Below are 13,366 nucleotides of genomic sequence, written 5' to 3'. Positions count from 1 at the left end.
GTTAGGGTAGGGTTAAATCAGGAGTTGCTGGGTGGCACATCTTGAAGGACCAGAAGGGCTTATTCCACACTATATGGATAGATGCTGTAAGTAACATTGTATTTTATAGTTTTTATACATACACATATACATACAGGTATATATGTACACATATGTGTGTGTGTGTATATATATATATATATATATATATATATATATATATATATACACATACACACGTATTTTATATATTTCACTACTGTTGCTGCAAATCAATAAATGTCATGACTTATATCAGTGACAATAAACATGATTATAATTCTGATTCTGGTCATGCCTCCATACTCACTTGTTCAAATGTGCTGGCTGATCTTTTTCTTTCTACTCTGTGTAGGTATCCAGAACTCTATCATTTGTCTTGATTCATTCGAAGGTTTGTAACTTATCACCAAGTGCATGCTGACCTTCTCTGGCACCTGGTTAAATTTCTCAATCTCTAATTTCCTCTAGCCTCATAACCCTTCAAGGTGGCTGCACCCTGATCTGGCCTCTTGTACATACCTGAAATTACTTGGCTTCTACTTGTGACATTAGCTCCAACTTCTGGAATTCTTTGTATAAACTTCCGCACCTCTTTTTTTTAAAAAAAAATCCAGCTGACCAAGTTTTTGTCAGTTTGCTCCCATGCTTCAAGTAATCTGACCCCTTTGAGTTATTGGACATATTTGAGGCTGAGACTAAGGGAAGCCAATAACTATGGAAATAGATGGAAATTAAAATTAAAATTGGATAAGCCATGAACTCATGGAATTGCAGAAGAGACTCAAGGGGCTATATGGTCTGTTGCTGCTCCTAATGTTCTTATCTTATTGAAACAACAGCAATGGAGCATTGCTAAGTAAATCGTGAGAGCGCCTATTAACCAAATGTACTTTAAAAGTATTCATACTGTTTATTTCCCAATTTTACCCAAAAATGATGATTTCTCTCCTATGCAATGGTCAAAGCTACTCGCAATCAATAAATCTTTCCCAGCATCAGCAAATAACCTCCAACTAAGCTCAGATTGACGGAGAAAAATTAGACCTAACGAGACAGTCAGATTAAATTCAGATGTGTTTTAGCTGCAGAATAATGCATTATGCATATTAACCAATATAATTAAAGTTTAGTTCATCCTCCGATTTGCCATGGGACATCCCAAGATAACAGTAAAATGTTTAGTGAGAATATTATAATATGCATGCTTAATGTGAGTAAAAGGTGGGGGAGGCAAGGGATGTAAGAGTTGCTATTACAAAGCATTGACTCTTGGAGAAAGTATCCAATACAATGTGGCATTACATGTTATTACGGGTGAGAAAAGTTTGACTCTGGGTTACATTGTTCAGTCATGGCTAGAGTAATAGCTGCCAGTATACTCTCTCCCTGATATCCGATTTCACTGAAATTGATGAAACAGCACATATGGGATAAAAGAATACGCACCTGCTTGGGAAGCAGTCAAAGGCAATTCTGGACAACATCTCCACAAATTTTATATATCTATAAAAGTTTAAACTAAGCACATTTTACCAACCCATCAACTACTTATGTTGAAGCAATATGTTTCAGGAGATACCTGTGTGATTGAGCACTTTATGTATGTTGATCTTATATACTTCAGGAGGAAGAATGAAGCAAGATAGCACTTTTTGAACTGATAACTGCCTGGAAATTTAATTACACAACACAGCATTGTGTAGCTGAAGCTATGGACTCACTTTCATGGACTCCATCTCATGTTCTTGATATTTATTGCTTACTTTTTATTATTATTCTTTTTTTCTTCTTTTGTATTTGCACTGATTGTTCACTCTGCTGGGTGTGGTCTTCCATTGACTCTACTATGGTTTGAGTATGCCCGCAAGAAAATGAATCTCGGGGTTGTATTGGTGACATATATTCAATTCAATTCAAGTTTAATTGTCATTCAACCATACATGAATACTCACGAATACAGCCAAACGAAACAGTGTTACTCCAGGGTCAAGATACAAAACACAGTACCAACAGTCACACACAGCACAAAGCACACATAATAAGTATAAGATAGAAAGATACAGCCGCTCAATAAAAGAGACCAAACTCAAGCCTACCAAGACTGCCGAAATCTGCAGACGACCACTGCCGAGTGGGGGAGGGGCTGCAACACCGACTCTAGACGGGACACCGTGCCAGTCTGTCCCTGGTGGAGTGCACCAACTCCAACACCTCGGCAGCTATGCATAGGCAACGCAATGGCTTGGGGCCTAGTTCTCGCACATACAAAATAGCAAGCACATATAGGATATCAGTAAAATACAACAATGCAAAATATATATGTATGTAGTCCAGATCCTGAGTCCATTGTTCTGCCAAGTGAACACTGGGGGAGGGGGAACAGCACCAACTCCGGCCGAAATGCTGCACCACCCTGCCCACCGTGTACTTTGATAATAAATTTATTTTGAACTTCTGAACAAGTTCTTCTTGTTTGGAATGGAATAAAGATCATCTCAAGTCATTCCAGAAATTTAACCAGAAATGTTATCATATCTGTTAACGTTCTGTTACAAACACAATTTCTGTATCATGGGTGCATGAAAGTGATGGAATTCATCAATCAACTTTTTTTTTAATTGAGGGGCCTAAAGTATATTCCCCTGAGAGCCCCTTATTGTGGAAATTTGTGAGGGAAGTCCATCAGTCTCTTGCACTGCACCAGCTCTCCTCACCAACATCCCCCTCTCCCATTTCACATCTCCAGACCCCAAAATCCCATGCACTGAAAATTCCAATTCCAAAACTGTCCCGGCAGACCAAATGCTGATCCTACTATACCTGACCGGACAGGTGCCAGCCCACCTGACCACATGCAAATCTCAGACAAAATGGCAATCCCAATTTGGATTATGCATCTAATTGCCCTCAAGACACTGCTAGTCCAACTCTCTCACCCCACCACTGCACAGGCCCAATCAGGAATCAGAGCTGGCTGCCAGTCACTCAAAAAACAATCTCTAAGAGGTGTAATGGCTGTGCTGTTTACATTGTAATGAGGACAGCCTCGTCTGTACTGTGAAGAACAGCCACTAATCAAAGTAGCATTCTAATGTGAACTGCACACTGTTGAATGGTACTGTAAATGTCCTGTCAATTTTGTGCATCCATCTGTCAGAAGTGCAGAGAATCTGGAAGGAAAATTGTGATTTTGTGCAATATGATGAGACCAAGACTGCACATAACAAGGGATTTTCTGTTAAAAACCATTTTGTGAATTTTATGCGAGTTATGGTCCATTGTGAGCCTTGACCTAAATTTACACCCATTTACACTTTCGGTGCCCACTAATGGAAAAGGGATATTAGTTGATTCTGTTGATGTTGGGAAAATGAGTCTCACTCTTGGTCTAATTTTGAGAATGTGTGCCAAAGAGCTTGTCCAAGTGTTTGTGTACAAAATTTACCACAGATTGACTCAACTGCTGAGATCCACGATATCAGTACTGGAATGATTCAAATTATTGAGAGTGCTTCAGTTATACCAAAGGTGATTCCTTCCACACCGACGGATCCACTGTATGGATGTGCAATATTCTTCTTTCTATGATTTATTCAGGCACATTGAGTGGGTTGGGCTGTTTAACCTTCCTTTCCAACACAGTAGATACTCAATTATTGCAGAGACCACTTACATCGAGGAAGCAGAAACGCTTTGAAGTAGGCCAGGTTTCCAACTGATCAGCATTAACACAAGAGGTTCTGCAGGTGCTGGAAATCTTGAGCGACAAAATGCTAGAGGAATTCAGCAGGTCAGGCAGCATTCTTCCCCCTTCCTTTCCAGTCCTGACAAAGGGTCTCAGCCTGAAACCTCGATTGTTTATTCCCCACTGTAGATACTGACTGATGTGCTGAGTTGCTCCAACAGTTTAGATCCACTGCTTAGGTATAGGAGGTACCTAATAAAGTGGTCACTGAGTGTATGTTTGTGGTCTTCTGCTACTGGAGCCCATCTACTTCAAGGTTCAATATGTTGTGCATTCAGATTCTCTTCTGCACCCCACTCTTGTAACACACGGTTATTTCAAAGTTCAATGTAAGTTATAAGGAGGGCCGGCTGTACAATCCTGAGATGCATTTTATTGTGGGCATACTTAAAAAATCCATAATAGGGGCTGGCTGGTGGCACAATGACATTGGCGCCAGACCCAGGAGCGGAGGCTCCCGGGTTCAAAACTAGTCGGGTCCACTCCTGAGTACGCTTTCCATCCATGCCTGGTTGAGTGTCGAGATCGCAACTTGACCTCGTAAAATAAAGGGAAAATACTGCAAAAACGTCTGTGTGAGGAGTGGCGCACCATACAGTCTCTCTCTCACTCGCTCCGTGCCTTGTGAAAGCCATGAAAAAGACATAATCACGGATGCACGCACGAACACGCAGACGCACGGCACACGCAAATGCACACACACAGACTTGCACGCATGCAGACACGTGCCAAAAAAAGGAAAAAAAAATCCATAATAGAGTAATAAAACATAATAGAATCAATGAAAGACCAAAGACAACAAACTGTGCGAATACAAGAAAAGAAATAATAATAATAAATAAATAAGCAATAAATATAGAGAATCTGCGTTACTGTCACCTTCCTATCAACCTGAACTAGTCTGGTCATTCTCCTCTGACCTCTTTCACCCACACAAATGCAGCTCACTGAAAGTTATTTTTGTTTTTCACACCATTCTCTGTAAACTCCAGAGACTGTTGTGTGTGAAAATCCCAGGAGATCAGCAGTTTCTGTGATACTCAAACCGCCCCTTCTGGTAACAAGAACCATTCCACGGTCAAAGTCACTTAGATCCCATTTCTTCTCCATCCTGACGGCTGGTCTGAACAACAACTGAACCTCTTGACTATGTCTGCATGCTTTTATACACTGAGTTGCTGCCATATGACTGGCTGATTAGATATTTGTATGAATGAAGTGTACAAGTGTACCTAAAAAAGTGGCCACTGTGTGTACGTCAAAGGCAGAATGCCAAGGACCTCAAGTCTATTACTTAATTAAAATTATTAAGAATCCTTCAGTTGTACTCACCTGCCTAATTTTAATCTTGGCAGGCAGTCCGTCCAGAGGGCAGAGCTCCATATCAGACATTGAGAAATAATAAAGAGCTGTGCGTCCATTTTTCTTGTGACTCAGGCCACACCGAAGGCCAGATCCCGGCCCTTTCTCCTGAACCGGAGTTTCTTCATATTTTGCCATCATTTCAGGGAGACGAACATACAGCAACTCATGAGCAGATGGCCGGTACCTGTCCCAAGTGAAAGGCACTAACTTAGACTCAGTGTAGATCCCCTGAAACACAACTGGAGAGAGAGGGAGATGAGGGAAGGAGAGAGAGAGAGAGAGAGAGAGATAAAGCAGAAGCAGTGTAACACTGAGTGATAAGAGTAAGTCGGCATGGAAACAGATCCTTCGGCCCAACTTGTTCATGCTAACTATGGTGGCCACCAAGTTATCTGTATTTGCCCACATTTGGACTTTATCTCTCCAAACCAGTCCCAATCATGTATAGTTGCAAGAAAATGTTTGTGCACCTTTTTGCAATGACCTTATTTTCTGCATTAATTATCATAAAATGTGGTCTGATCTTCATCTATGTCACAGTAATAGACAAACACAATCTGCCTAAACTAGTAACACATAACAGTTGTACTTCTTCTTATCAATACTGAGTACACCATTTAAACTTCACAGTCTAGGGTCAAAAAAGTATGTGAACCTCTGGGGTTATGCCTTCTCCAAAAGCTGTTTGGAGTCAGGTGTTCCAATCAATGAATACTGAAAGAGGTGATAATAGAACACAAGGGTAACAGCAAAAGATCTGCAGGAATCTCTAGAACTTGCTAACTTCTCCGTTCAGGGAAGAACACCACCGAGGAAACTATTGCTGTCTGGAAAAAAAACATTGCTGCATGTCTCAAGTTTGCAAAAGACCAAATGGATGTTCCACAATGGTTCTGGGACAATGTTCTGTGGACAGAAGAAGGCAAAAATTTAACTTTTTGGCAGAAGTGCACACCGCTATGTTTGGAGGAAAAAGGGCACTGCAGACCAACACCCAAATCTTATCCCATCTGTGAAGCGTGGTGGAAGGAGCATCATAGTTTGGGGCTGCTTTGTTGCCTCAGAGCCTGGGCAGCCTACAATCATTGAGGGAAAAATGAATTCAAAATTGTCTCAAGCTATTCTACAGGACAATGTCAGGGTAGCAGTCCATCACCTGAAGCTTAATAGAAGTTGGATGATGCAACAATACAATGATCTGAGACACAAGAATATACCAACAACAGAATGGTTTAAAAAGAAGGAATGGCCAACTCAGAGCCTAGACCTTAGCCTAATTGAGATGCTGTGGCATGACCTGAAGAGGGCCGTTCATGCAAGATATCTCAGAAATACTGATGAACTGAAACAGTTTTGTATGGAGGATTGGTCTAAAGTTCCTCCTCACCATTGAGTGAGTCTGATTGCAGCTATACAAAATGTTTGGTGGAGGTTATTACTGCTAGAGGAGGATCTACCAATTATTAAATACAAGGGTTCACATACTTTTTCCAGCCTGGACTGAAAATGAACAAGGACACAAACAGTACAATAGTTTGTGCGCTATTAGCTTAGGCAGATTGTGGTTGTCTACTATTGTGACTTAGATGAAGATCAGACCATATTCTATCCATAATCAATGCAGAAAACCAGGTAATTGTAAAAGGTTCACAAACCTTTTCTTGTAACTGTACTTATTTTCTGGCTAAGTATTTTTGAAAGTTGTTAATGCATCTGTCTCAATTACTTTTTCTGACAGCTCAGTCCATATATGAATCATCCTCTACATCCTTTTTTTTGCCGTGAAGCCTTACCATTAATCAAGGGGTCCATGGACCCAGGTTGGGAACTCCTGCTTCCTGCTGTACATGAAGTAATGCCCCTTTGGCCTCTTTCAAATCATTCACCTCTCACCTTAAACCTATGCCCTTTAATGCCCCTTCCTGAGAAAAAGACTATGTCAGATCAACAATGAAAAGGACACAGTACAAAAGAACATCTATGGAAGAGAGTAAACAGTTGATGTGTCAGACTGAGACCCATCATCAGGACTTGAAAGGAAGGGCAGTTTACTCATTTCCATAGATGCTGCCTGACTTGCTGAGTTCCTCCAGCATTTTGAGTGTGTTGCTTTGGATACCCAACATCAGGAGACTTTCTCATGCTTTAGATAAATACCATGGCCAGTCCAGAACTTTGAAATATTCTGACCTCTGGGATTATGAGGCTGTTCAACTCAAGAGGGAAAAGGAACAAAAAAAATTCATATGCAATAAATGTACTGCAAAGAGTTAACTGACACCAGAGCAATTATAGTTACCTTTAATCTGACTACTATCTAATAGTATGAGGTTCTTCTCAGCCAATAAAGAAGATGTGAAGCTTTTAACCACTTCAGCAGAAAGGAAATTTGGCAGCAAAGTCTTTAGATAAACTAGGCTGACATTACAAATGAGTTTTCCTGGGGGTTTGATGAAGCATTTATGGAGGGAAATCTGCTGCTCTTTCTTTATCTGTCCAAATGTGACAGTAGTCCCAAAGAAAATGGTTGACTCTAAAATGCCTCTGGAATAATTCCAGACACCAGTCTGTTCACAAGCATTTAAGCTTGTGTATGAACTGTGAAAATGCCTGTAGTGCTTATAGCCCAGGAATAAATTTTAAAAAATCCTACCGTATGCTTAATAGTTATTAAGTGAATTTAGTTATTGTATATTTTTGTTTTAGGCACTATATTAATTCAGGGCCCTCACTCTGGCAAAACACTATTAATACACCTCCAAACACAGAGATGGAGGCACATACTTGAGAAGATGATTGCTAAAATAAGCATGAGATTGATAAAATTACTGGATGAGTTCCAGGTAAGAATAGGAAGAGATTGGGTCCATACACTTCTGCAGTGCAGATAAATGAGAGGAATTCTAATTAAACATAAAGGACGATGAGGGAGCTTGTCAGGATAGATGCAATCATGGAGGAGTCTTGACTGTAGGCCTCAAGTTAAGAAAGCCTGCACTTAAGAGATATACTGAGGGAAAGTTATTTCTTTGCTTGGAGTGCTGTGGATCTTTGAGATTCTCAACTCCAGAGACCTGTGGAGGCAATGTCATCTTGTCTGCTGATTGAATGGAGATGATAGTGTCCAGAAGGTTTTTTGGAAGTCAAGAATGAGGTGCAAATGTTCTAACAGCCATTTTATTAGATGCACATAACAAAGAAGTGGCAGCAGAGAAAAGCAAGCAAGAAGAAAGGAGAGATGATAAAGAAGAAGAAAATGAGAACAAAGAGTTCCCTCATGTTCCCTCTTCATACTGCAAGCCCATTCAAGCTGGACCATTAACAGTAAGGACAGCTTTTCTGACAGCAATGACAAAGTACAAAATCAATCATACTATAATTTACAGAAAATCTATAAACGGGTGATCATATAAACATATGAGCAAGCATATAGAAAGTAAAAATGTAAGAAAATTAACTATTTAGACTCTAATCCAAGACTGAGATGATAGATGGAGTTAATACTCACCTGGTCCCTTAATATCACCTCTCTGAACAAGAAGACACAGCAACGTCTCCACTTCCTAAGAAGATTGAGGCAAGCAAGGCTCTTACCCGCACCCGTCACCCCCCCCCCATCTTAAGTCTGTTTTACAGGAGAACCATTGAGAGCGTCCTGACTAGTTGCATCTCCATCTGGTATGAGAGCAGCAAAGCATTGGACCAGAGATCCCTACAAAGGATTGTGAGAGCAGCTGAGCGGATCATATACGTCTCCCTACCATCTATGGGGAACATATATCTGGCGCGCTGCATACACAGGGCCCTTAGTATTATTAAGGTTCCCACCTATCCATCCAGCATCCTCTTTGACTCTTTACCATCAGGCAGGAGATTGTGATGCATAAAAACAAAGTTCAGGATGAGAAACAGTTTCTTCCCCCAGGCCATTACACTTCTGAACTCTCGGCTACATTGCATTCGAAACGTCACTGGTTAATCTGTTCTGTACCTTCCAATATATAAAATTAATGGTTATTTATTTGTGACTCATCTGTGGATTTTAACCGTACCTTCACGAGTTAGCATATATTGTGTGTTTTGTGTACTACTGTGCTTTACACCCTGGTTTGAAGAAACATTGTCTTGTTTCTATATGCATTATATGGTTAAATTGGTTATATAAATGTACAGTGCTTATAAAAAGTATTCACCCCCCCGTAAGTTTTTATGTTTTATTGTTTTACAACATTGAATCACAGTGATTTAATTTGGCGTTTTTTGACACCGATTAACAGAAGACCCTTCCGTGTCAAAGTGAAAACAGATCTCTACAACGTGACTTAAATTAATTACAAATATAAAACACAAAGTAGTTGATAGTACAAGTATTCACCCTCCCTTTAATATGACACACCAAATCATCACTGGTGCAGCCAACTGGTTTTAGAAGTCACATAATTAGTTAAATGGAGATTTGTTGTTGGCGATCTGTGTGCAGTCAAGGTGTTTCAACTGATTGTAGTAAAAATACACCTGTATCTGGAAGGTCCAACTGCTGATGAGCCAGTACCCTGGTAAAAACTCACCATGAAGACAAAAGAACACTCCAAGCAACTTCATGAAAAGGTTATTGAAAAGCACAGTCAAGAGATGGACACAAGAAAATTTCCAAGTCACTGAATATCCCTTGGAGTACAGTTAAGTCAATCATCAAGAAATGGAAAGAATATGGCACAGCTGTAAATCTGCCTAAAGCAGGCTGTCCTCAAAAACTGAGTGACTGTGCAAGAAGGGGGCTAGTGAGGGAGACCACCAAGAGACCTATGACAACTCTGGAGGAGTTACAAGCTTCAGTGGCTTAGATGGGAGAGACTGTGCATACAACTGTTGCCTGGATACTTCTCCAGTGACAGCTTTATGGGAGAGTGGCAAAGAGAAAGCCACTATTGAAAAAGACACACATGAAATCTCGGCTAGAGTTTGCCAGAAGGCATGTGGGGGTCTCTGAGGTCAGCTGGAAGAAGATCTTATGGTCTGATGAAACCGAATTTGAGTTTTCTGGCCATCAGATTAAATGCTAGGTTTGGCACAAGCCAAACACCGTACAGCATCATAAACACAGCGTCCCTACCGTGAATGATGGTGGGGGCTGCATCATTTTGTGGGGATGTTTCACTGCAGCAGGCCCTGGAAGGGGTAAAATTAATACAGCAAAATATAGGGAAATCCTGGAGGAAAACCTAATGCAGTCTGCAAGAGAACTGTGACTTGGGAGAATTTGTTTTCCAGCAAGACAATGACCCCAAGCATAAAGCCAAAGCTACACAGGAATGGCTCAAAAACAACACAGTTAATGTCCTGGAGTGGCCATGTCAGAGTCCAGACCTCAATCCAATTGAGAGTTTGTGGCTGGACTTGAAAAGGGCTGTTCACTCACGATCTCCATGCAATCTGACAGAGCTTGAACAGTTTTGTAAAGAAGAAATTGTAGTATCCAGATGTGCAAAGCTGATCAAGACCTATCCACACAGACTCAAGGTTGTAATTGCTGCCAAAGGTGCAACTACTAAATACTGACTGGAAGATATGAATATTTATGCAATCAATTCTTTTGTTTTACATCGGTAATTAATATATTTGTAGAGATTTGATTTTACTTTGACATGAAAGAGTCTTTTCCTGTTGATCACTGTCAAAAAAGCCAAATTAAGCCAAGTTAAATCCACTCTGATTCAATGTTGTACAACAATGAAACATGAAAACTTCCAAGCCGGGGGGAGTGGGGGGAGGTAAATGCCTTTTATAGGCACTATATACAGTTAAATGACAATAAACTTGATTTGATTTGACTTAGGGGAAGAATTTTTCGTGAAAATGGAATTGCTTGTTACAGATCAGCCATAGATGGCAGTGCGATCTCAAGACTGTATAGTCTATTCCTAATATGATATGTAATATTATTAATGGAAAGCTACTACTTTAAAACAGGATTCCCAACCTGGGATCCACGGACCCAATGCTTAACGGTATTGGTCCGAGGCATTAAAAAAAAGGTTGGGAACCCCTACCTTCAGTGCACTAAGGTTTAAATCTATGCTCTGTCTCAGAAATGTCAACACAACAAGACAATGTGTTCTATCCAGTTAATTGGGGAAAATCAGAAACACCTGCAACTTACTGAGGCTCCTTTTGCAGCATGTCCATCACAAGGCCTTTAAACTCAGCACTGTAGTTATTGGTGATGGGAGCAAACTGTCCCTTCATGATCTTATTTACGACTGCTGGTAGATTAGTTCCTGCAAGAAAGAGAGCAGAACAATTATGCTGCATATTATGCCATTAACTGAGATAAATGACTTATTAAGCTGCTCTTGGTGGGTTGTTTCAGTGATAAATGTTAGCGAAGACAGAGAGGGAACATCCCCCATTCCTCAAATAGCACCAGTGGATCTTTTAAAGTCTAACTGAACAGGTAAATCTTGGTTTGACATCTCTTCCAAAGTACACGTACTCTGAGCAAACCCAGTGTGAGTTAAACAAGTACCCGAACTAGGGTTTAAACCTATGCTCAGTCTCAGAAAAGTCAACACGACAAGTTGAGCCTGGCTATCAGGAAGTTTTTAAACGATGCTTACAAAATCAATAATGTTTTTGTACAGTAAAACGAGAGGATGCAGACACTATCTTGAGCCACGCACAGACACACAAAGGGCTGCAGGAACTCAGGGAGCATCTATGGAGGGGAATAATCAGTGGACATTTTAGACTGAGTCCCTTCATCAGGACTGGAAAGGAAGAGGGCAGAAGCCACCATGAAAAGGGAAGAGGAGGGGGAAAGGTAAAAGCTGGCAGGTATAGGGAGAAGATGGTGGGGAGGGGATGTTGAAAGTAAATTCCCACCAACCTCCCTCTCTCACCTGGATTTACTTATCACACCTGACAGCTTGCATCCTTCCCCTCCCCTACCTTTTCATTCTGCCCCCTTCCTTTCCAGTCCCTGTTTATGCTGCCTGACCTGTTGAGTTCTTCTAGATTTTTGTGAAAACTAACTGCAGGATATATAGACAGCATTTGGCTTTGTTCTCTTAGAGGCAGTGTCATGTTTGCAGAAAAACCTACTCCATCACTTAAAATGTTCCACTGTATTATTTTTATGCCAATTTTACTTACTTTCGTGCAATCAATTTAACGGAAACTCCCTCTAGAGGAACCCCTAATAACAATACTCACAGCAGGTGGTTTAATGTGAGAATTAACAGGGAAATAGATCATTTATGAATAGACCTATTGTTGTCAATACTGACTGTAATTCTCCATTGTGTGCATGAAGATGATTACCATATCTTGCATGCATTCTATTAGAGCCTTCCTCAGAGGTATGCTCAAGGTACCTGTGTGCAAAGAGAGGTATGATTGCCACCAATAATTACTAAGAGAAAGGTTAATGTGAGCTTATGAAGTGTTACCTCAGCAATACTAAGGATGTGTGCAATCCCTCAGAAAGCTGGAAAATTCAATTTCATCTGCAAGTGCTTGACCTATTTACCTTTCTAATATATTTCTCGGCTGCAGGAGTACGTGCTGAGGGATGCACTGAAACTTGGGGCAGCCACCGCAAGAGCCCAGTAGGGAAGGACCACGGTTTAGGGTTCTTCTCCCACGGGAGCGGGAGGGGTCGAGTGGCGGGGAGTATACCCCTCAACAATGGTGTGGAAAGGTGAAGCATCAGAGTGCCACGTAGATGGCTAAAAATGTGGAAGTGTAAAGACCGTAATGGAAAGATCTGTAAAGGATTGAGAGTCATTGAATGGTTTATTGTAAATAATTTTATTTTTGAATAAAGTATATTTTGTTAATAAAAATATCCATTGTGCCTCTACTAATTAACCTAATGAATTTCCTCACTGATAACTAGTTTGGTCAATTTTCATGCCTCTTACCTTCAAAAGTGCGCTGACGGCATGCCATCTCATAAAGGATGCAACCAAGCGACCAGATGTCAGACTTATCATTGTAGCATTTTCCCTCGCAGATCTCGGGTGAGATGTAATAAGGAGTGCCTGCACAACATAAACAGTTCGTCAAGTAAATCCACCCCCAGTGGCATGGTACCTACAACGCTGAACTTCACTCCCTCCCCCCACCACCCACGAACCCAATCCTACCACTGACTTCTACATGTAAACCTCTAACAGCAGGGAACCCTTACTGACTGTCATAACATTGTCCCTGTTGCATCTTCCTCTCACCTCA

The 13,366-nt window shown here is 40.8% G+C and overlaps 1 protein-coding gene across 14 annotated transcripts in view; it reads right to left on the bottom strand.

Annotated features, from left to right (window-relative positions):
- LOC140209741 (serine/threonine-protein kinase Nek9-like) overlaps positions 1 to 13,366 on the bottom strand; it is a 193,122-nt gene that overhangs the window by 140,503 nt on the left and 39,253 nt on the right. For all 14 annotated transcript variants that reach the window (XM_072278143.1, XM_072278145.1, XM_072278148.1 and 11 more), the window contains 3 exons: positions 13,054 to 13,173; positions 11,292 to 11,409; positions 5,099 to 5,315 (listed from right to left, as the gene is read on the bottom strand). In XM_072278143.1, the coding sequence (XP_072134244.1) occupies positions 5,099 to 5,315; positions 11,292 to 11,409; positions 13,054 to 13,173 (455 nt within the window). The remainder of the gene's footprint in view (positions 1 to 5,098; positions 5,316 to 11,291; positions 11,410 to 13,053; positions 13,174 to 13,366) is intronic.

This window comes from Mobula birostris, chromosome 14 (assembly GCF_030028105.1).
Source record: "Mobula birostris isolate sMobBir1 chromosome 14, sMobBir1.hap1, whole genome shotgun sequence".
Classification (NCBI taxonomy): domain Eukaryota; kingdom Metazoa; phylum Chordata; class Chondrichthyes; order Myliobatiformes; family Myliobatidae; genus Mobula; species Mobula birostris.
Note: the sequence above shows the minus strand (reverse complement) of the source record. Positions and strands in the feature narration are given on the sequence as shown.